A 24,957-nucleotide genomic window follows, 5' to 3' on the forward strand; every position below is an offset into this window, starting at 1 on the left:
GATAGGTTAAAAAGCAATTAAATAATCACCCCACTTCCAAGGCTATTGCAAAAAAACACTGAAGGCAAGCTTATTGCACAGGACTTCTTTTAAACTTATCTTTTATTCTTTTTCCTAAATTATGCCAACTTTTAGAGTAAGTTATCTCCTTCTTACCTTTAGTCCTGAAGTTCTTTAGATGTGTGACCACAGATGTGGTGACATGCCTCGCTATTGAATGGATTTCGCTAAGACCCAGTTCATGATCAGCAAAAGCCATGACTTCAATTTCATTCAGAGATTCTGTTGTCTTTGGGTACTTATTTTTATGCCATTTGTGCAATAAAGAAGAATCTATCCTGCTGACTTCGGGTTTTTTGTTTTCTTCTTCAGGTAAGCAGCTGATTCTTCTATGCCACATTCTAAGCAAACTTTTTTCCTCATTCCTTTGTGCTCCACATACCTCAGGAAAAGGGCTTTGCTTTGATATGAAAAATGGTTTCATTGCTTCCATGCTTTCGTTCGTGTGGGGTTGACTTGGAATGCCATAGCTGGACAGCACAGTATTCACAATGTTTTCTGCAGCTAAACATATTTTGAGTGGAGGAACAGTTGTCTGAATTGGGTTTGGCTCAACAACTTGTTTTAGAGTCTCATAATGAAACACTCTGGGATTTTCGCTTTTTCCTGTTTCCATAAATGACATGACTTGCTTTAATGCTGTTTCTGTCGAATCATTTGCTTTCTTAAAAAGTTTTTGTAAGACACTGCCTTCAGGAACGAAGCTATTTCCTGTCACCACCTCATCGAAATAGCCAAAGTTCGGTCTTCTTGGGCTGTGATCTTGTACCTTGTGTAGAGAAAATGATGGTATAGTTTCTGAATCGGGCCTTTCCACTGGCTCTAAGCTTTTGATTGTGTCTTCTACAGAGGAGCTGACATAGGAGGGTAAATTTGATGAAATCTTATATTTCTTTTCCCTGTCTTCCTCTGAATAAGGCACCATGCTGGGGACACTCATTTGTGGAGACTTATTCCCCAAACTGGCTTCCTTTAACTTTGATGTGGGCGTTTTCATACGTGTTTCAAGTCTAACCTGGTTAATAAAGTAGGCATTTTCAACTCCTTGCAAATTTTCCTGTGCAAGATTTTTGATCAAAGACTCATTGAAATGAGTACACTGGTCCATTAGTGTGCCAATGATATCACTTGCTACAAAGTTCTCTTTCAAAGTACTAATTGAAGAGGGTTCCATTTGGCTTATTTCTTTGTCTAGCTTGTTCTTAAGCATACCAAGCATGTCACTGACAATACTGACGGCATATATAAGTAATTCTGAATGGAATGAATGAACCTGTAGAAGGGTATTCTGTATATTTTCCTTGGAAATAATACTTAACTTGGATTCATCAGAAAACGTTTTTAGTGGTTGTAGTCTTGGCAACATCTTTTTGCTCAGTAGTCTCTGTTGGACAGGAAAAAGGTTTTCTATAGGCATTTTCACTATTTCAGAAAACTCGTATTTAGAGATATGTTTAAACTTCAAGTCCACAAAGGACTCCAATATGTTTAAAACCCTTTCTATGATATCCTGAACAACTTGGTTGCGAGAGCTCACAGAAAATGTGTCTTTCGTCTTCCTGGTAGAGAGTGGTAAACTGCTGGGCATTCGCTTGCACGGAACACCGTATTTACTTTTAGCGGTTATGTGTTCTTTAGTATTTGCTGGCATTTCTTTATAATCTGGAGAGGGCAATTGGGACAAAAAACAAAGCTGCAGTTTTTCAAATAGCATTTCAACAATTTCCCTTCCAAACATATTAATTTGTGCTTTGGTATCCTCAGCTCTAGTCGAAGCTCCTTTACGACGATGATAAAACCTGCTTTCATAATTCTCAAGAGGTGGCAAATTTAAAAGTGAAAGAGAATATTCTAATTCTTTTGCTTTTATTGAAATTTCAGTCAAAACATTTTCAGCAATTGTCAATAGCTTACATTTTTCATTTTCCATGTCATTTGATTCTGTCTGCCATTTGTCAAACATTTTTTTAAATATACCTTCCTTAGGAAAAATTTGTTCTAGCTGTGAAGAAACATTCTCCAAGTAAAAACATGATTGATGGGTAAGGAACTCTGAACCTATATTCCCCTGTGAAAGTTTAAGGTCATCCAAATGTGAGGATTTTACTGGATAATCAAAAGGATGCTTTTTTGTAACATGTAATTCTTGTAAAACCATGTTAACTATTTTATCAGCTGCCACAATTTGATCAGATGGCAAAGCTTTCATATTTACCATTGCTCTGTTTTTTTTCACCTTTTCAAATTCTTTCACAACTGCTTCCAGGATATTACTTACTATGATCTTTGCAAACATTTTTAATTCTGAATTGGGTAATTTTGTTTCCAGTAAATTTTTGTCGTCTCCTGTTGGTTGAACGTTTGACAGTCCAGTGGCAGTCTTGGACTGGCCATCTTTTGGAATCTTCTCCCCAGGACCCAACTTGGTCTTGCTCTTGGCCTTAGCACCATTTGGGCCTAGGTGTGGTTTTGTTGTACCTTTAGACAAAGAGCTACCTTTTGATCTTGGTTTCAAACTTGTTTTAAAACTTGGCTTAGGGCTGTTCTTAGGACTGTCTTTGGAACTGGGTTGCCTTAGAAGTTGTGACTCATCAGAACAACTTTCAGAGGGAAAGTTCTCATCTACATGAAGTGAGACAAAATTTGTGATTTTATCAAGAACTATTTGAACTAAATCTTTTTCTACTTGCGATGGCAAATATTGCAAAAAAGGCTTTTCCAACACAGAGACATTTTGACTGTCTGTGTAAGAATGAATCTGTGATACTGTGTGTCTGGGAGAGTTACTTCTTTCTCCTGCTTGTTTAGTTTCTCTGTACCTTGATGATTTCAATAGTGAGGGATCTTTGTAGTCAGGCATTTCTGTTTCTTTCCTTTTATTACTTTCATATATTGATGTCACAACCACAGAGTACATTTTTCCCAAGACACTTTCAACTATGTCGTTTGCCTCGGTGTTAATAGATGCTTGAAGAACATTTTTTTGTGTTATGCCTGAAGTATTAACTTTGGAATTAGATGTCAAATTAGAAGTTTCATTAAATGGAGGCAAATGGCCTATAATGTCCATTACTCTTTGATACAACTTATTCAAATGTTCTTCCACTACAGTCAGCAATTCATTTTTTTCTTTTTGTTTTGAGTCTCTATTTCTCATAAATATTTCCTCCAAAATAATTCTTTGGGTTTTCTTTGCTGATATCATTTGGTTTTGTTCTAGTTGATTCTTGGTCAGCAGAGATTGTTTGGTTTTTCCTTCCTTATGCAGGGATATTGCATCTGATTCAGTTAATTGTGAAAGGTTGGGATTCTCTTTTGAGTAAAAATCAGTTTCCTTTACAGATCTTTTATCTAAAATCTTTAGCATACTATTGACAATTTCACTCACAATGATATTTTCTTGGAACAAAATATTATCTGAGTGTGGATATATCTTTTGGATTTCTAAGTCTAAATCATTTTTAATAAGCTTCAAGGTAATGCTGGCAATGACATTAGCGTATTTCTTAAGGATAGCTTGTGGTACATGAATTGCAGGTCCAGTGTTCTTCCTGTCACTGGCAAAAGCAGGGTCTCTGACCTCTTGACTGAGAATGGTTTCAGTTGTTGACAGTCTCCAGACATTCACATTTGATTCTACTTGGCTTGCTTCATGAAAAATGCTTTGATTTTGTTTACGGTTCCCCAAATCTGTGCTAACAAATGATTTTTCGTTAGGCTGGAAAGCAAAAGTAATTAATGAAGCTATTCTTTCTGTGGCAAAAGATTCTAAACGATTGAAAATAGTTGTAGCAATGAAATTTACACTTTCCTCACATAGGTCAAGGCCAGATTTTTTGATGTCCTCTTTCTTTACTACAGTTTTCTGATTATCCTCAGCATAAGATGACTTCTGATTTCTTGAGCATGAAAAAGACACAGTTTTTCTTTCAATTTTTGAAGCCTTAACAGGAGATTCTTGACTTTCTGTTTTGGGAAATGTATCACAAAAGGTCAGGGGCAATCTTGCTGAAGTAGGAGTCTTTGCATTCATGACAAACATTACAGACGTACTGAGATTCTGAAGAACAATGTTCACTATATCTCTGGATATCAAAATGACATCTGATTTAGGAACGGAAAGTTTTGGAATAATCTTGTTTGTACCCTCAATGAACATTTCAGAATTTGCTTCTGAATGTTTACCAGCTATGCTACATTTCAGAGTAGGTGTGGCATAGGAGAGATTATTCTGATACACTATTTTTTCATAAATGTCACACAAGATACCTTCAATGGTATCTTGTATTTGAAACTGAAGTACTTTTCGATATTCTATCTTATTGAACAGCATTTCAATAATACCTTCTTGCTGACCTGAGTCAAGTTTACTGTCAGAATTGTTTTTGTCACATTTGCTTTTAACTGATACAATATCTAACACTGTGTTAACAATTTGACTTGCAATATTACTATCAGAAACCACAATGTTAGGAGTTGAGAAAGGAATTTTTCCTTCTTTATCTAACTCATGTTTTATACCTTGCAAAAGTTTTCTAGCCACTTCTGTCGCATAAGAATTTAATTTAGATGAAGACAGTTGGCAAAAGTTGGTCTTTCCTAACTTAATCTGATCCACTGAGCAACAGGAAGATTGCTCATCTGAATATGAATCTTTAGCTAATAATGCTTTCCTTGATGCAGTCTTATTTTCCTCAATAGGTAAAGGCATTGGACCTATGAAGTTCTCTTGGGGAAACAAGAGAGATGTTACTTTGGAAGTAGCAAAACTTTCTAAATTTGTTAATACTGCCTGTACAATGTCTTCGACTACATTTTCCTTGGTCTGCTTGTCAACGTTGAATCTGGACTGGAGAATATGTGGGTTTCTGTCCAATAGTGTGACAGAAGACTTTCTCTTACAGGTGTGTTCAGGATAAGAATCATTTGCTGAAAAGGTGATCTTTTTATACTTATTTTCCCTTACATTTCTTCCTTTCATGGCAGCTAAATAAAGTTTATGAAATATAGTTCTAACAATATTATCTGTTACTATGGTTACATCACCTTCAGACACAAAAGGATCCATCATTTTATCAATAAATGAAACAGATGTTTGAGTAATTGGCTCATCAACATTGTGAGACATACCACTAAAAGGAGGGTGGGAGAGAGGGAGCACACTTAATTGATTTATCAAAGCGTTTTGAAAAATTTCCTTCAAAATATTTCTTATAATGGGAGTAATTGGAGATTTATGTGGTTCTTTGAGTTTTACTTCAATTTCATTTAAGGCTCTTTCTAGAAGCCATTGTTCAAGACAACATGTTTTAGTTTCGTCTCTTAGTTGTGATGTCTCTCTGATAACTATTTTCTCTGTATGTCCATCATCTTCTAGAAATGAATCTGATTCAGCTCCTCCAGGAAGAAAATTTCCATAAGTTGGCCTGTAATGATAATTTTCCGTGCAAAAATCTGAAGTGCCACACTCTGAAGATTCAGTTTCATTAATCATATTTGAGGATACTGCGTCTAAAACTAAATTGACTATGTTCTTAAACATTTGTGCCTCAGGTGGTGGATTTTTTACATCTTTTCTCGAATCTGATGAATCCTCATTTAATTCTGTCTGAATAGCCTTCAAAATAGCATTTGATATCTTCTTTGCATGCACGTATAAAGCAGACTGCAATGATTCCTCGTGTGTATCTGTGAAAACACTGCTATTTTCACACTCCCAATCCATTTGACTGCTCTTCTCACTTTCTTCATTAATAGCATCTAGAGTTTCTAAATTTCCACTGGCAAACCCTTCCAGTTCAGCAAAGACCATGTTAACAATATCCGAAGCTGCAGCTTTCAGTTTATTTGGATGTGTTTCTTTAGTTCTCTCTGTTTTGGAAGACACAGGAGCAATATTTGCATTGCTTTTGGTCACGTCTTTATTATCTTCCTGAATCAGTATGGAAACAATCCTGGAGATGATGTCGGTGCATTTGCCCATTTCTTCAATAATTGAGGTAAATGATAGGTTGTCAAGGTCAAGCGACTCAGAGAGAGCTTTAAATCCAGAACTTGCACAACTGGTATCCGTGTCAATACAGCATAATTTTGCAAGAATATATTCCAAAATTGCTTTGGAAATGAGATGAGTATTAGACTTCCATGCAGCAGTTTGCTGATTTGCATTCGTCTTCTCTTTGTTTTGGTGACTACAAGATGGCTGAGGGTGAGTGTGGGTTTCTGTGAGCTTGCTTAACATTTCATGTAGTGTCTCCGCAATTCTGTCTATCACTTGCAGTTTACCGTTCTCTTTGAGATCTTTCCCATCAATGATACTGTGGAAAGCACAGGGAGTAGACAGAGTTTTGTAAAAAGCTTTTTTATCCTGCCTACCTGGCAGACTATATTGTTTACCAGTGTTCTTAGATCCATATGAAGTTTCAGACTCTGAAAGAAGTGAAGTATTTCTTGAGTCTGCATTTTTACTTAATAACATCTCACAAATACAAGTTAATAACGGACTTGCCATAATGTCATCATTGACATTTGTTACAAGAGATTTTAATTTACTATCAGTGTCATCAAAATATCTTTTCTCTTTTGGAAAGGTTTTGGTATGGTTGACTTCCCTAAGATTTAGGTTTTCCTTACTGAGTTCCAGTTCATTCTGGATAGCACTCAAAACGATGTTTACTATTTTAGCTGTGTAAGAACTAAGTTGAGATTGTAATAAAGATTGCTTGGCAAGTGAAGGTTTGATGTCCATTTGCAATTTTGGACAAACAAACAACTTCAGCCTTTTAAAAACTGTATCTATGATCTTGTCATTAATGTCCTCTACGGGTTTAGAGTCACTTCCTTGCAATTTTGCCCAGGAACTATCTGTAGTATCTACGTTGACTGCAGATAAGTATTTCATTTTCTTTTCACTGTCAAACCATATTTTCAATGGCTTTTTATTTGGTGTTTCCTTGATTGTGGGATGAGTTTCAAAATTATTTCGTGAAGTTTGATGAACTGATGATGAAACGGAAGTTTTAATGGTATTAGAAATGTAGCCTGATGCCTTGTGAAGTATACTTAACACAGCATCTGTTATTTCTTGGGCTACTGTGTTAATTTCTGATACAGAGAACATATGGTCCATCCATTCTTCATTTGACAGTCCTCGGGTGTTTAACTGACCAGGAGGAACAGAAGGTACCTCCTTGAGCATTTCTGTTAAAATAGCTTTAACTATATTTTCTGAAGCCTTTTGTATTTGATGTTTTTGATCTCGGCCAAAAAACGAAATGTCTTTATTCAAGCGGGCCTTTTTCTTTAAAATGCCATCATTATTAAGAGGTGGTAGCTCAGACTTCAATTCCCAATCATGAAATACAACTTTGCTTCTAGGAGTGGATTTTGTAGGTGGTTCAATATTTGTTCTGTGTTCAAAACAAGTGTTTCCCTTTGTGGACTGTTGCTTAGGAATCTGTTTTTGTGATTTTGTTTTCTCCTCTTTGAAAGAAGAATCAATCACATTTTTTACCAGCTTGTCTATCTCTTCATTATCATCTTCAGAATAAAGGGCCATGCCTGGAACATTAATGGGTGAAAATGATCTTCTAGGCTTAGCTTGATTAGATAATCTAGTGCCAGCAAGTCTGTACTTTTCTTCAGTGTCAGAAGTCATTTTTACTCTAGGTTGTCTACCTTTTCCAGGTTCCTGATGGAGCTGAGTGAAAATATCATCAAATAGCTGCAGGAGTAATACTGTTTCTTCAGATGCAATAAGTGTCTCATCATTAAGTTCAGTTTGTACAAAACCTAGGATGGTGCTGATTGCTTCTTCTATGTAACCAACCAAAGAGGACTGGGAAAAAGCTTTTGATACCAAATTTTGTATTTCTTCTTTGACAACTGCATCAGATTCAGAACTAGATTTTTTACTGTCCTCTCTTTGAAGGAATGTATATGTTGGTTCTGTCGGAAGTTGCTGATAGGAAAGTTTCACTGTGTCTTCAGGATGAGGACGGTCATTTTGTTTAGAAGATGCAAGAGTCTTCAGCCTTTCTAAAATATCTTGTACCATGTTCTCTGCAATATCACACATGGGTTCTGAACTACCAGGCAGTGAGTCTTTTAAAGGTTTTTCATTTGATGATGTGGGTTCCTGATAGGCTGTTAAGCTTGGTTTAATGTCAACTGGCAAGTCTTCCTGTGAATACATTTCAACATATGTTTTCTCAACTGCAGATTCTAATTTCTCAAGCATGTTTTCCACAATATCAGAAGCTGCTGAGGAGATATCAACATTGGAGAGCACATCATCTTTTTCAGGCTCATTTTGGTCAACAAAAACTTCAGCAGTAACAGAAGAAAGAGAGGGAATCGCCTGGGTTAAATCAGACATTATTTCTTGAAAAATGCTTTCTAAAATCAATTGAGTTTCTTCTTTCAAATAACATTTGAAGTTAACAAAAACATTTTTTAAATTCTTTATTTCATCCATGGTTTTTCCTTTTTGATCACCAAAAAATGAACTCCCCAAGCTGTCAGTTTTATCAGTTTCAGTGGTAGCGTCCCTAGATCTTTTAGTGTCTGTTTCAAAGAATGCTAATAAGTGACTGTCAGACTTACTATTTCTGATCTTAGGATATGAACATTGGAGTCTGGATTTATCATATTTGAGTTTAGAGTTCACGGTCTGTCCTTTTGTGTTATATGTTTTCCCAACAGCTGTTCTTTCCATATGTGCAGAAGGATGATCTAAAGTTGTGTTTGTTCTTTTTACTGACACATCAACTGTAAATGCACAAGGGTCTGGCTGAAACGTTCTAGCTATTTCAGGTGTGTAGCTTCTGTATGTAAATTCTTCGCTGCATGTACTACAGAAACTTGAACTATCTGAAGAGAGGATGGAGTCATCAGACAGTGGATATGTATTATTTTGTAACCTTTCTTCATATTTTGTGATGGCTGGGTATAATATGCTAGTTACTGTAGCCACAACCCAGGTCATTATATTCTGAATTATACTATTCAATTCTTCAGAAGTTACCTGGAAAGTGGATCATCAGGGGTGAAAAAAATTATGTGACAATTTATTCTACTCTGGAGGGGCAGAGTAAAAGTAAGTAAAATTTAATTTTTCTTATGAAACACTGCATAGATAGAGTACCATCATGGTTTATTTTAAAATGTAGCACAAAAAGTAAAGAAATATAGCACTTCAGATTAATTTTAGGTTGACTTATTCTATACTTACAGTAAATTATTTTTTGCATAACAGTTTATTCATATTCCCTCCAATGTATACCCTTTTACTTCTAGCATTTAGTACTGGGATAAATAACTTTTCAGAAAAAAAAAATCACCAAATTGCTGTCTGAGCACTTGGCATGAACATATTTTGGCAAGAATATGTTCATGATGCAGTTAAAATTTTAAAGATATATAAAATTATTTTTAACAAAAAGTATTTCCTAAAACAGATGCAGTCAAAGTGTTTGTAAACTTTCAGAGGCATCGGTCCGGCCAGGATATAAGGATGAAAAGTTAGCCCTGCTTCCTCTCAGTTCCCTGCTGCAGGGTAAGTCTGTGGCCTGTATATGTGGAAATGGCTACTTAGCCAGTAAGAATTATTTGATAAGCAGCAATAAAAGATAATATTTTCTAGAGATGGAAGGGCTTTGTACCCAGCAAAAAAGATCAATATAAATAATCTTAGGGAAGCTGAGAAAAAATGTCAAAGTAAAAAAAAAATAATTTAGATAGAAAAATAAATGCCAAACTAGAACTGGGAATCAAAGATAAAGGATAATCGAATTAGGGTAGGATAACCGGTACATTCCTCAGTTTGAGTTGAAGCAAGGAAACGGTTTTGAGTGATCTTTTTCCTTACTGCTGTCATTGATTTGAACTGTATGGTGACAGAAATAGAATGCATCAATGGGATTTTAAAATCCTCTACTTACTTACTGCAAATATATTTAGGGTTTACAAAAGTCATCTTGCTTATATTACACTAGTTGTTTATTTTTAAATTGTTCTAACACTTCAAACATCCTGGTTATACACAAGTAATTGGCAGTAATGTCTGGAAAGTTGAGAAACTGGAATTGGAATTTATTTAACACACGTGTGTGTTAAACGTGATGTGAATTAAATAAAATAATTCTTATAAGGGGCTGTTCACATACAAAATACTGCCTAACTCAGTCTGAAATTATTCCTACTTTAAGGCAACATTCAAAACAAAGTTAACACCTCTGTAGTACACTCCTGACTCATTTGAGAGCATTCAGGGAGCACCCTAAGAAAAGCCATTTTTTTCAGTTGTAATCCTCAACTATCTTAATATTTTTTTTAACTTATTGTATAAACCACAGCTAATGTTTTTAAAATATATTTTGGGATGACAGCCAATGCTGTAAAATACTTGTCTCATGGAAATAAGACCCTAGATCAAAGAATATATCTTAAATTTTAATAGAGAAGATAATTATTCTAAATCAACTATAACATATATAAAGTATAAGCTAAAATAGTCTCTTCATATTGTTTTTCTTATAAGAGTAAATAAACAACAAACCCTACAACTCTTGGACTAGACACAGGAGTTTACAACTTCAGTATATAAAAGGGGGACATTCTTAAAGTTTTCTTTGTCATGAGAAATGATAGATAAAATCCTATTTTCTAATTACTTTCAATTACAATATTAAACTGAAAAATAGTCCCTCAGATCAAAACTTTTGTATTTTTGCATACTCTATGGATTGAGTAGATTTCCATGTGAAATATTATATTGTTGTTTCCCAAACCCTTTTTCTGAATAGTCAGTCTAAATTCCAGAGTGGGGCCTTATAAAAATATACAATCTTATCTTGGCCTATTTCACGTGTCAGCTCATAGGTGACAAGATAACTTTTCATGGGACCTTCTTGGGTGACCAGGTTTCTTCCTATAAAAACTGCTAAAGACTGATCTAGGCATCTTGACTTAGCTTCTACTGAGTTCACCAGTAAGGTCTATAGAGCCATGTTGATTAATGGCTTCCTATAATAAAATGGATTTTTGGAATTGATGCTATTCCTATGATGACTAGATCTGTTAATGCTCTACCATTCTATACCTATGAGACCCCTACTGCTTGATTACAACTTTGGACCACAATAAGATCTAAGGATTAACTGGTAGTAAACTTCATAGAAAAGAAAATAGCAGAGAGAGGGGATGATAAATATCAATAGATGATTCCTAGTTATATAATTCACAATTTACTTTTCTATTATGACACATTAGAAAGTATCGCTACTATGCTGCTTTATCAGTGAATTTTATGATACATACTTTTTCTTGAAAGCAATTTTTTTGGAAACTCTGTTGTCTGTAATGAAAGGTTGATCATTGTGTTATTACTTAGGGTCAAATTTTTTTTTCAATTTTTAATTATAATGCATACATAATAGTTGTGTGCATTATGTATGCTTATTTGGACATAACATCCCCCTTCCGAACTATCAGAGTGTCAACTAATAAAGTTGCAAGTTTCTAATGACAATCTTCAGGGTGGTAGTCTTATTACTTTCTTTACTCTGTCTTCATTATACTTTCCTTCCAAATAATACTAACTCATTATCTATGTACTATGCCTAATTATTGCAACTCTTTCTTTACTCCTGCTACTGTCACATTTGCTTTTTTTTGCAATTTTTGGCTGGAGCTGGGTTTAAACCTGCAACCTCCGGCATACCAGCATATTAGGCCAGCACCCTACTCCTTTCAGCCACAGGTGCCGCCCCTCTGAATGTCTTTTGTACTAACATTTTTAAAAAAGTCAGAGAACTAACAATGAGGTAATGGAGGAGAAAGGAGGTTAATCATGGAATAGATATGATGTTTCCACAGTAAAGTCTTATGGAACTTGGAGATAAATCAGATCAGGAGGAATGTGACATGTGTGAGGGGCAGCACCAGATGAAATAGTCCTGTTAGCTGTGTTTTGTTTATAGTTTGATCTGATGTTAGAGATGTTAGGCTGGGTGGATAAGAAGCCAAAAGTATCATATCTTTTTTTAATTTAGAAGGAGTACCAATGAAGCTCCAGGCCATGTATATAGTTCTTCATCTTAGCTGATTGAGTTTTTTTTTTTTCCACAAATATGAAAATGTCAACATGATACTTAATTGCTAAGTTTATTTGATATTCATGCTCTGATTTGGGGGTGGGGGAAAAGAAGGGGTTAGACTGCAAATTTTTTGCTAACCAGCCTCTAAATAGAAATCTGGTTTATTCTCAGTACTCAAATCCAAATCTTCTGACTCAGAATTTTAATGAAAGAATATTCAAAGTGTGCACTTTGAAAGATTCAAGGAATTCTATACTTCTGTATTCTTGGGTAGGTGAAATTAAAAATTCCAGAGTCAAGGCTTTAGTATGAGCCTTTGCTAGCCTTTTCTTAAAGAGGCAGGTATATATATTTCCAATAAATTTTTTAAAATGTATTTGTGAAAGAAATAAAAGTGGTCATTGTCTATACATGGTCATCATTCTCTCACCTTGTTTTATTACTTTGAACTGGACTAGTCAACTTTCATCCTTCTGTTACTCTTCTATGTATGCTATGAACAGTCACTAAGTCACACAAACTGACATCCATCAGTCCTAAAGTCAAGATCCTTCCTGCAGGAAGCTTGGTCTGAAAGTGTCAACACCATTTTCCACCACACACCACTTTCATTTACTCAGCGATTTTCGTAGGAATTTGGGGTTTATAAAGTCTATCCTGGACCTCATTTGGACTGTTGATTTTTTTAAAGATGATGATGGTTTTGAATCTAAAGTAGTGGTTTTTCTCCCTCATTTTGAGTTGAGAAAAACATAAACATTAACAGACTAACAGACTATGTGGTTACCAAGGAATGAAAATTCTCTCAGTGTAAAAATGTCTCTTCCAAGGGCCTGCAATTTCCATCATTAAATATTATTATTTTAAACTTAAAATACCCTTGGTGGGGGCACTTGCTGATTATGTCATTAATACTGTATAGCAAACTATTTTGCGGTCTGTAGGAAGCCAATAACTTCAAAAGACATGTTTCAAAGGGGAGGAAAACAAAAGGGTAAATCTAGATCATGGGAAGCTAAGAGAGGCCAGGGCATAGTGGGACATACTTGCAAATGGTAGGAATACTCCAAATATATGGAGGGTATAGAATCACAGTGGGGTAGAGAAAGAAGACAACAAAGATTTACTCTCTACAATTAAAGCTTACTGCTTAATGTTTTCAAATGACTAAATTCCACTAAATCCAAGTATAATTACAAGAATGAGGGTTTTCATGTAATCATCTGCTTGTAAGCAACACTCTTATGGATTAATTTCTTAGATACTTACATATTTGAGCAAACAGGAGAAGAAAAAATGCCAGCAGCCACAGCATGAGAGTCTACCAGAAAATAAAATTATATTAATAATTTGCATAAGTCCTCAGCAACTTATTAAATGGTAATAACATCATCCAGTAAGTCTTTATTCTTTATTGTCATAGCCTTGTTTACAGGCTGTCAAGGACTCTCCACATTGAAGTCCAAAAGCTTTAGCAAGCAAAAACTATGCTGTAAGGTCTGACATCCCTGTCTATCTCTCCAGTGTTTTCTCTATCTTGAATTTCATAGATATCATATGTTCTAGAGAAACAGAATATTGAAGTTCTTTAAATATATCGTGTTTTTCATATCTCTGGACTGCGGTTTTTGCTTTTTTTGTTTTTAGTCTGAGGTACCCTGTGCCCTCTTTTAACATCTTATCTTTAAGGTCTCTATTGTCTTGTGTTAACTGCTCTTGAGGTTTTCCATAAAACGTATCTAAATAAATAAATATCCTTTCCTAATGGTCTCAAAGCACTCTGAACATGCTCACATTATAAAATTCATTATGCTATAATGTCATTATAATTTTATTTCTGTGTATCCCTGGCTTTGCTGTGATTCACACTATATTCTCAACACTTAACATAGTAAATCCTCAATAACAATTATTTGTTCAATACATTATTTCATTCATGTGTTTCCTTAAGATTTGTTCATTGATTTGTCTGCCATCAAATATTATCTAACTTGCCTTGCATGTAATATAGAAGGATTACATTACCAATTTTAGTCAATATTTTGGATACAAAAGATTTAGGAAATCTTTGTGCAAAACATTTTAACTGATATATTTGATTGATGTATGTCAATTACACAAATAAATGTAAGTCTTAGACAAATAGAATGCAGAGTTAGTATTTAGAACCTGTTCAAAGCCAAGTTTAACTGGTAACTCTTGTTTCTCTCCTAAAATGAGTAATCAATAGTTACTAATGGCATATGTAAAAGTCTTAAATTTTATGAACCTTTTTGAGTTTATGTAGGCATTGTTAGATGTTTTTAGTTTCAGAAAGAAAGTAACCAAGATTAAGTGTGCACAAACCTGAGATATTAAGTGTAAAGACAATACTATTTTTAAAATAAACTAAAAGTCCTCTGTTGGTTCTAGTAATATTCTGAAGAAATATCTTAAAAATTTAGCCTAGCAGTCTGTGTAGAACATTAAAACCGTGCTCTTAAAAATAGCAAAGATTTCAGATATGTAAGAGATCTTCCTGAAGATAAAACAATTGTGGTAACACAAACCAGTAGTGGTAAGCTAATGCTGAAGCTGATGTCTGCCTAGTGTTATTAGCGCTACAGGGAAACTTAATTATCTGTTCAGAGGTTTTAAAAGAAGACATCAAGCTCAAATAAAAAACAAATGGGGAATTAAAACAAAGAACTTCAAAGATTATATAGATGATCCTTGATTTATGATGGTGTTATGTTCCATTAGACCCATTGTGAGTTGACAATATTTTAAGTTGAGAATGTATTTACTATACCAAACCTACCAAAAATAATAGCTTAGCCTAGACCTTACCTTAAATAAGCTCAGAATACTTACATTATTTTGAATTTAGGTGACATCATCTCACACACAGGCCATTTCATAATACAGTGTTCAATATCCTATGTAATTTATTGCATATTATGCTAACAGCGAAAAACATATTGGTTGTAAGTGTATTTAAGTGTATATGAAGTATGGTTTCTACTAATAATGTATTGCTTTCACAGACTCCTAAAGCCAAATAATTATGTCTAACCGCTATATCTGTGTGGGATGCCAAAGAGCTACACCCTCAGTGAGAAAGTCATTTAAAGAAGAAATCAAGCCACAAAGAAAACAACACAAATAAGTTATTTCTTAGCTTTTAGCTGTTGAGTAAAGGAAGAGAAGAAGATTAGAGTATTTGTTAGAATTCATAACCACAGATTACCTCTTGTGTGATCTTGAATTTCAAGTTCACAGAACCTGTATTGTTCATAAAACTTCAAGTGAGAATTTAACTTAGAATGAGCCAGTGTTTATAGCCCTTCCAGATATGTAGCACCAGCATATTAAAATTTTATCTAAAAAAATACAACCATCCAAATATTACAGAATTCCCAATAATATATTTCTGTCAAAACTGAGGCCCCTTCACATCCATAAACATAAAGAAACAAACTATCATGGCTTCTCGCAGGAAAAATTAGCAGGAAAAACTCATTAGAATTATACCTCAAATTTTTCAGATAATTAGAGGAGGAGCAAGATAGTGGACCAGAAGGATTGGATTTTTCAGCTGAGCTTTTCTAGAATGACTGTTAAAGAGACAACCCAGCCATACCTGGTGTGGGAACCTTATTCAGAGTCATATAGCTCAGGGAGCACAGTGAGGAGGTGGTGAGCTGAACACAGCTTATGATCCAGAGCAGTGGAGACCTGATGAATTAGGTAAGTGATTGCAACTGGCTGGGATCAGCTGGCCCTGCCCTGGAGGCCCAAGGACAGAGGGAAGCCTTTCTGGATTTTTCAGCTGGGGGAAGCTGCATGTTGAGTGGAAAGCTTGGAAGAGTAGGTAGACTCAAGCAGTATGCACCAACCACATTTACATACTGTTTAGAATGGACTTGCCATAGATTTGGCAAGAATATGGCTTGCAAGGCAGCCATATTGAGAAGGTATTGGCAGCCCAGGGAAGCTATTGTGGAAAGGTAGTAAGAAGATCTTAGCAGGGGCTTAAAGCATGGCACTCTTAATTCTGCCTGTCAGGAATCAAAACTCCACTCTTGGGAGAGGCTGAGGGACTCCTGCACCCCATAAGAACTGGAGTCAGGGGGCATTGTGAGACCTGCCCCTAAAGGATTCTTGTGAGCTTTAAGATCCCAATATGGCAGGGCCTGAAAGCTCGGGAAATAATCAGGCAATCACCAAAGGCAACTGAGTTTGGAATGAGGACCATAGGTTGCTGGCTATGCTGTCTGTCTCCTAAAAAAAAAAAAAAACACAGTGCCATCTAGAGACCCCGTGAAAATATATTGTAACATATTGTCACCAGGAGCAAGGACTTCTGTTCATTTGGCCACAAAGAAGAGTTTGGCTTTGCTCAGGTGGAGGCCACTTCAAGCCCTAAACTCTGAGACAAGGTAATTTGATGGGAAGGAAGCAGTGAGAAGGAAAAAGGAGGATAAAGAGGTGAACAAGAAGAAAGAACACATGAGGAGGAACCAAATGGAACATTCAGGCAACATGAAAAACCAAAACCGAGCAACTCCACCAAGTAACCATCAGGCAGCTACTAAAGAAGACTCTACCTATAAAGAATTAATGGACCTGAATAGAAAGGGAATTTAAAATATGTATGATATAGCAATAAAAGGAATGGACAAGAAAATGGAAAGACAGAAAGAAAAGTCAGATATGAAATATATAGAATATAGAAAAGACATGGATAAGGTGAAGGAAATGAAGGAGACAATCAGGTAATGGAAATATGCAGTAGAGAATATAAAAACTAGGTTAGACCATGGAGAAAAAAGAACCTCAGAGCAAGAGGATAAAGTTTTCACATAACCCAGGTGGTTAAAGAGGCAGAAAAGAAGAGAGAGAAAGCAGAACAGGCACTTAGAGAACTATGAGACTCCATGAAGCATTCAAACATACAAATAATAGGGATTCCTGAAGGGAAAGAAGATTGTCTCAAGGGAATGGAAGCCCCACTGGAGACTATCATAAATGAAAACTTCCCAAGTTTTAGTAAAGAACCTGACACACTCCTTTCAGATGGCTATCGAGCCCCAGGTCATCTCAACTCAAATAGTGCCTCTCCAAGACACATTGTAATGAATCTGCCCAAAGTCAAGATGAATGAAAAAATACTGCAAGCAGCCAGGAGTAAGTGCCAACTGACCTACAAAGGCAGAGCCATTAGGATGATAGAAGACATTTCAACTGAACCCTTCCAAGCTAGAAAAGCATGGGTCATTCACTTTCAACATTCTTAAACAAAATTTTCAGCCCAGAATTCTGTATCCTGCTAAACTATGCTTCAAAACTAATGGAGAAATCAAATATTTTGTGGATATACAAGCACTGAGGAAATTCATCACAAGCCCAGATCTACAGGGGATACTTAGACCTATTCTCAACACTCACTCACAATAGACTACCAGCAAAGTAATCACACAGAAGCTAATGGTCAAAACTTAGCTTCCACAATGGCACAAATGATAAAACTACACAAAATAATAGACTTTCACAAAATAATAGAAATAGAACTCCACCATACTTACCAATTCTCTCAATAAATGTCAATGGACTAAATTCACCATTGAAGAGGCACAGGCTGGCTGGTTGGATAGAAAAGTATAAGCCATCTGGGTGGCACATGTGGCTCACTGAGTAGGGTGCTGGCCCCATATACCAAGAGTGATGGGTTCAAACCCAGCTCTGGCCTAACTGCGACAAAAAAAATAGCCAGGCATTGTGGTCAGCGCCTGTAGTCCCAGGGGATGCTGAGTCAAGAGAATCACCTAAGCCCAAGGGGTTGGAAGTTGCTGTAAGCTGTGATTTCACAGCACTCTACCAAAAGTTAATAAGTGAAACTCTGTTTCAAAAAAAAAAAAAAGAAAGAAAGAAGAGAAAAGAAAAAGAAAAGTATAAGCCATCCATATGCACCTAGCCTTGAAGAACAAATCAAGACTCAGGGTTAAGGGATGGAAAACAGTATTTCAAGCAAATGTGAATCAGAATAAAGGAGGGGATGCAATCTTATTTTGAAATACCAGAGGATTTAAAGCAACTAAAATTAAGAAAAACAAAGATGGACACTTTATGCTGGCCAAAGGAACAATACAACAAGAAGATATTTCATTTTAAATACTTACAACCACAACTTAAATTCTCCTAGATATGTGAAACAGACCTTGATGAGTCTGAGTAATATGACCCATAACACCATAGTAGTCAGGGACTTTAATACCCCTCTAACAGAACTGGACAGATCCTTTAAACAGAAACTAAACAAAGATACAAGGGACTGAAATGTGATCCTAGAACAAATGAGATTAATAGACATATATAGAACACACCATCTGAAAGCTAAAGAATGTACATTTTTTCCTGTCAGCCTATGATATGTACTCCAAAATTGATCTTATCTTAGGATACAAATCAAACCTCAGCAAAGTTAAAAGAATAGAAATTATACCTTGTATTTTCTGAGACCACAGGGCAATAAAAGTGGAACTCAACTCCAACAGAAACATTCATCCCTATATAAAGACTTGGAAATTAAACAATTTTATGCTGAATGATAGCTGAGTTCAGGAAGAGATAAAAGAGGAAATCGTTAAATTCCTCAGACATAGCAATAATGAATTCACAAGTTAAATCCTGTGAGGGTAAATTTATCACAATACATGTCTACATTGGAAAAACAGAAAGTGAGTGCATCAAAAAACTTATGAACCACCTTATGGAATTGGAAAAAGAAGAACAATCTAATTCTAAACCCAGCAAAAGAAAAGAAATAACTAAAATTAAATGAAAGATTATTGAAATTTAAAACAAAAGAATCATCCAAAAAATTAATGAAAAAAATGTTTTTTTAAAAAAATAAATAAAATAGGAAAAACTTTGGCCAGATTAACTAGAAACAAAAAAATAAAATCTCTAATAACCTCAATCAGAAATGATAAAGGGGAAATGACAATAGCTGCCACATAGATATAAGCAATTATCTCTGAGTACTATAAGAAACTCTATGCCTAGAAATTTGATAATGTGGAGGAAATGTATCAATACATGGAATCACACCCTCTCCATAAAAAAGAAATAGATCTCTTGAACAGACCAATTTGAAAAACTGAGATTGAAGAGACAATAAAAAAATCTCCCAACAAAAAGAGGCCCCCCTCTTTTTTTAATTAAATGATGGCTGTGTACATTAATGCAATCATGGGGTACAGTGTGGTGTTTTCATATACAATTTGAAATATTTTCATCAAATTGGTTAACATAGCCTTTATGTCATTTTCTTAGTTATTGTGTTAAGATGTTTATATTCTACATTTAGAAAGATTCACATGTATCCTTTGTAAGATAAACCTTAGAGGTGATTGGTGGGATCACCTCTAAGAGGCCCTTTTTGATTTTTTGTCATAGACATCTAATGTGATAAATTTCCCTTTTAAGACTTCTTTTGCTGTATCTCACAGGATTTGGTAACTATCAAACCTTTGCTGAAGAGCTAATACACTGATACTGCAAAAATTATTCCAAAAAATTGAGAAGGAATGAATCTTCCCCCACCATATTCTATGAAGCAAACATCACCCTGACACCAAAACCAGGAAAAGAGCAAAGTATAAAATAGAACCTCAGACCAATTTCAATAATGAATATAGACACAGAAATTCTCAATAAAATCTTAGTCAATAGATTACACATTAGAAAAAATCATTCATTATGATCAGGTAGGTTTCATCCCAGGAATTCAAGGCATTTTCTTGAGAGGTGTGGACAAGGGAAGGGTCCTTGCTCAGTTGTGCTGATTCTGTAGCACAGGAGTAAGGAGAGGATGGCCAGCTGAGAGGGAACCATACAGGAGCGGTGGAGGTGCCCCAAGGCACAGAACAGCAGCAGCAGCAAGAACAATAAGGCTCACGCCCCTGGGGCTATCCCGGACAAACATGCCCTGTGTCTCTGGACAACCAGAGGAAGCCAGACACCTTCTCTGGTGGCAGCCACTGGTGGATGGATCTGGGATGTGAGTAAAAGGAGTTCAGGGATGAACACACGCATGCAGAGCCAGCAGACTCCCAGGGTAGGGCTGAGCCAGAGGACTGCTTTACTGAGGCTAAGACACACCTGGCCTTCAGGAGTCAAAGCTGAGACAAAGGTAGGCAGGCAGAGGCTGGAACTGACAACTCAGTGTGAGCTCTAACTGCTTGCCACATGGTTTCTGTCACCTCAAGCAGCGTCTGATAGCCAGGACAGAAACAAATTCTGAGAAGTTGTGCTGTTCTGCCAGCAACATCAATCAAGGGTGGGGCTGGAACTGAATGTACCGCCCCAGCCTCCATTAAGCACCCGAGGTTGTCAGGTCTCATCTCCCCTAATGACCAAGAACATCAACCAGGCTGGGGAGATATAGATCTCCCTCTGACTCAGGCAGGCATAAACCCCTGGGGCATCTGCTCATTGCGGGTTCCTGGGTCACAGCCCTGTGGGTTACCAGTGACTGGGTGCGACAGAAGTACAAGGTGAGAAAGGAGGCATCAACCTTCCCAGACTAATTTATTTGCTGAGTTGGACCTTATGACCTCACGGAGCACCAGAGCCATTCAAACCTGAGCTGCCAGGACACCCCTGCTATCTAGTTGCCAGAGACCTTTTGAACTCCTCCACCTGACCCCAGTGCTGACTGGGATAATTGATTTGGACCTCTTGAACTGGGCCAATTCCCCAGAGACTATCCAAAGTGGTACCCTGGGTGTGTGGTTGTGGGAAGGTTTGATTTTCCTTTTCCAATGGTTACCTGTGGGGCACAAGGTGACTTAATTGCTGATATTTCTCCACACCTGAAACTTCAATCTAGAGTAACTGATTTACTAGGATAGAACAGAGACCAGCTAAAAACAAGACAGAGAGACTTAGCCCCACCAAACCAAGGAGACCACCAGTTTCTTAGGCCGTAGCACTGTACAGATCCTTAGCAAAGCTCTAGGAGACAAGGTACAGACACCTGTCCCAGCCTTTGGGCAAAGGGCTAGTTAATCACTACTCCTGTAGCCCTCAATCCAACTTATTCTTATCTGCTCATCTACCAAATGGTATAAAATAAACATGGGGTCGAATCAGCTGAAAAACTCCAGTAACATGAATAACAAGAGTAGATCAAGACCGCCAAGGAAGGATATGGCAGATGAAACTGAAGATCTCATCCACAAACAGATGACTGAGATGTCAGAAACCAAGTTCAGAGTCTGGATAGCAAATAAAGTCAACAGAATGAAGGAAAGTAGGGAATTGGAATTTCAAGAAATTATTCCAAAGATGTCTCAAGAATTCAACAATAAAATGACCAAACATTTTGGTCATCGATAAAATTCAAAGATAAAATGACCAAAGATTTTGATACATTGAGGCAAGAGTTTGCAACCCTCAAAGATCTGAAAAATATGGTAGAGTCCCTCATTAACAGAATGGAGCAGGCAGAAGAAAAGATCTCTGACATTGAAGACAAAGCTTTTGAACACACCCAAGCACTCAAAGAGGAAGAAAAATGGCGAGCAAAAACGGATCATTCTCTCAGAAAGCTCTGGGATAATTTGAAGAAAACTAATATCCACCTTATCGGAATTCCTGAAGGTGACGAAGTTGCTTTACAAAACAGAGGCTCTTCTTCATGAAATTATGAAAGAGAACTTTCCAGATTTGCCAAGAGATCCTGAAATTCAGATAGCAGACAATTTCAGAACCCCAGTAAGACTCAACCTGAATAAGACATCCCCTACGCACATCATAATTAACTTCACTAAAGTTAATATGAAAGAGAAAATTCTAAAAGCAGCCAGATGTAAGAAAACCATAACCTACAAGGAGAAGAACATTAGAAAGACTGCAGATCTCTCTGCTGAAACCTTTCAGGTTACAAGAGGGTGGTCATCAACTTTTAATTTTCAAAAACAAAACAACTTTCAACCCAGGATCCTGAGAAATTAAATACTTTAATGACATTCACATGTTGAAGAAATTTGCCATAACTAAACTGGCCCTCCAGGATATTCTCAGACCTGTCCTCCATAATGACCAGTGCAAGTCTCCACCACAAAACTAAACTCACTCAGAAACTTTTGATCAAATTCCAACTTCCACAGTGGCAAAAGGATTAAAAATGTCCACTGGTTTTGAAAAACTCAATACCCAAAATTTTACTAGGCTTATCAATATTCTCAATTATGTTAATGGCTTAAATTGTCCTCTAAAGAGGCACAGGTTGGCTGACTGGATACAAAAAGTCAGGGGAGATAACTGCTACATACAAGAATCTCATCTTACCTCAAAAGATAAATATAGACTCAAGGTGAAGGGATGGTCATCTATATTCCAGGCAAATGGAAAGCAGAAAAAAGCAGGGGTGGCAATTTTTTTCGCAGATACAATAGGCTTTAAACCAACAAAAGCAAGCAAGGATAAGGATGATCACTTTATATTTGTTAAGGGTAATAACCAATATGATGAGATTTCAATTATTAATATTTATGCACCCAAACAGAATTCACCTCAATTTATAAGATAGACTCTATCAGGCATGAGCAACTTGATTTCCTCCAGCTCCATCATAGTCGGAGATTTCAACACTCTTTTGGCAGTGTTGGATAGATCCTCCAATAAGAAGCTGAGGAAAGAAATTTTAGATTTAAACTTAACCATCCAATATTTGGATTTGACAGACATCTACAGAACATTTCATGCTAACAAAACTGAATATACATTTTTCTCACCAGCCAATGGAACATACTCCAAAATCAATCATATCTTAGGTCACAAGTCTAACCTCAGCAAAATTTAAAAGAATATAAATTATTCCTTGCATCTTCTCAGACCATCATGGAATAAAAGTTGAACTCAGTAACGACAGGAATCTGTAGACTCATACAAAAACATGGAAGCTAAATAACCTTATGCTGAATGATAGGTGGGTCAGAGACGAGATTAAGAAGGAAATTACCAAATTTTTGGAACAAAACAATAATGAAGACACAAATTTTCAGAATCTCTGGGATACTGCAAAGGCAGTCCTAAGAGGGAAACTTATAGCACTGCAAGCCTTTCTCAAGAGAACATAAAGAGAGGAAGTTAACAACTTAATGGGACGTCTCAAACAACTGGAAAAGGAAGAACATTACAATCTCAAACCCAGCAGAGGAAAAGAAATAACCAAAATTAGAGCATAATTAAATGAAATTGAAAACAAAAGGATTATATAACAGATCCATATATCAAAAAGTTTTTAAAAGGTCAATAAAATAGATAAACCTTTGATTAACCTAACCAGGAAAAAAAAGAGTAAACTCTCTAATTTCATCAATCAGAAATGGTAAAGATGCAACAACAATATACCCCTCAGAAATTCAAAAAATCCTTAATGAATATTACAAGAAATTTTATTCTCAGAAATATGAAAACCTGAGGGAAATTGACCTATACACCTTCCAAGACTTAGCCATAAGGAAGTGAAAATGTTGAACAGGCCTACATCAAGTTCTGAAATAGCATCTACTATACAAAATCTCCCTAAAAAGAAAAGCCCAAGACCAGATGGCTTCATGTCAGAATTCTACCATATCTTCAAAGTGGAATTAGTACCTATATTACTTAACCTTTTCCAAAAAGAATGAATACTACCGAACACATTCTATGAAGCAAACATCACCTTGATCCCCAAACCAGAAAAAGACCCAATAAGAAAAGAAAATTATAGACCAATATCACTAATGAATATTGATGCAAAAATATTCAACAAAATCCTAAAAAACGGAATCCAGCAACAGCAAACAAATTATACACCACGACCAAGTGGGGTTTATCCCAGGATCTCAAGGATGAGTCAACATACATCAATCTATAAATATAATTCATCACATAAAAAAATTAAAAAACAAAGACCATATGATTCTCTCAATTGATGCAGAAAAAGCTTTTGATAATATCCAGCATCCCTTCATGATCAGAACACTTAAAAAAATTGGTATAGAAGGGACATTTCTTAAACTGATAGAGGCCATCTACAGCAAACCTCTAGCCAGTATCATTTTGAATGGAGTTAAATTGAAATCATTTCCACTCACATAGGAACCAGGAGAGGTTGCCCATTGTCTCCACTGCTATTTAACACTGTAATGGAAAGTTTTAGCCAACACAATTACCGAAGAAAAGGAGATAAAGGGTATCAATATAGGGTCAGAAGAGATTAAATTTTCACTCTTCACAGATGATATGATTTCACATCTGGAAAACACCAGGGATTCTACTGCAAAACTCTTAGAAGCGATCAAGGAATACAGCAGAGTCTCAGGCTACAGAATCAATACTCATCAATCAGTAGCCTTCATATATACCAATAATAGTCTTGCTGAAAAAACAGTCAAGGACGCAATTCCATTCACAGTAGTGCCAAAGAAGATGAAATATTTGGGAGTTTACCTAACAAAGGATGTGAAAGACCTCTATAAAGAGAACTATGGAACTCTAAGAAAAGAAATAGCTGAAGATGTTAACAAATGGAAAAACATACCATACTCATGGCTGGGAAGAATCAACATTATTAAAATATCCATACTACCCAAAGCAATATATAATTTTAATGCAATCCCTATTAATGCCCCACTGCTATACTTTAAAGATCTTGAAAAAATAATACTTCAATTTTATATGGAATCAGAAAAAACCTCAAATAGCCAAGGCATTACTCAGAAATAAAAACAAAGCAGGAGGAATCATGCTACCAGACCTCAGA

General features: G+C 36.1%; 1 protein-coding gene across 1 annotated transcript in view; it reads right to left on the reverse strand.

Moving 5' to 3' along the window:
- The window catches only part of FSIP2 (fibrous sheath interacting protein 2), a 109,426-nt gene that overhangs the window by 43,843 nt on the left and 40,626 nt on the right, over positions 1-24,957 (reverse strand). Inside the window, exons 15-18 of the mRNA XM_003791515.2 lie at positions 13,428-13,479; positions 11,380-11,416; positions 2,662-9,085; positions 157-2,616 (exon numbers count right to left, since the gene is read on the reverse strand). Coding sequence (XP_003791563.2) covers positions 157-2,616; positions 2,662-9,085; positions 11,380-11,416; positions 13,428-13,479 — 8,973 coding nt within the window. The remainder of the gene's footprint in view (positions 1-156; positions 2,617-2,661; positions 9,086-11,379; positions 11,417-13,427; positions 13,480-24,957) is intronic.

The sequence above is a fragment of the Otolemur garnettii genome, unplaced genomic scaffold (assembly GCF_000181295.1).
Source record: "Otolemur garnettii isolate 467f Iridium unplaced genomic scaffold, OtoGar3 scaffold00048, whole genome shotgun sequence".
NCBI classification, from domain to species: domain Eukaryota; kingdom Metazoa; phylum Chordata; class Mammalia; order Primates; family Galagidae; genus Otolemur; species Otolemur garnettii.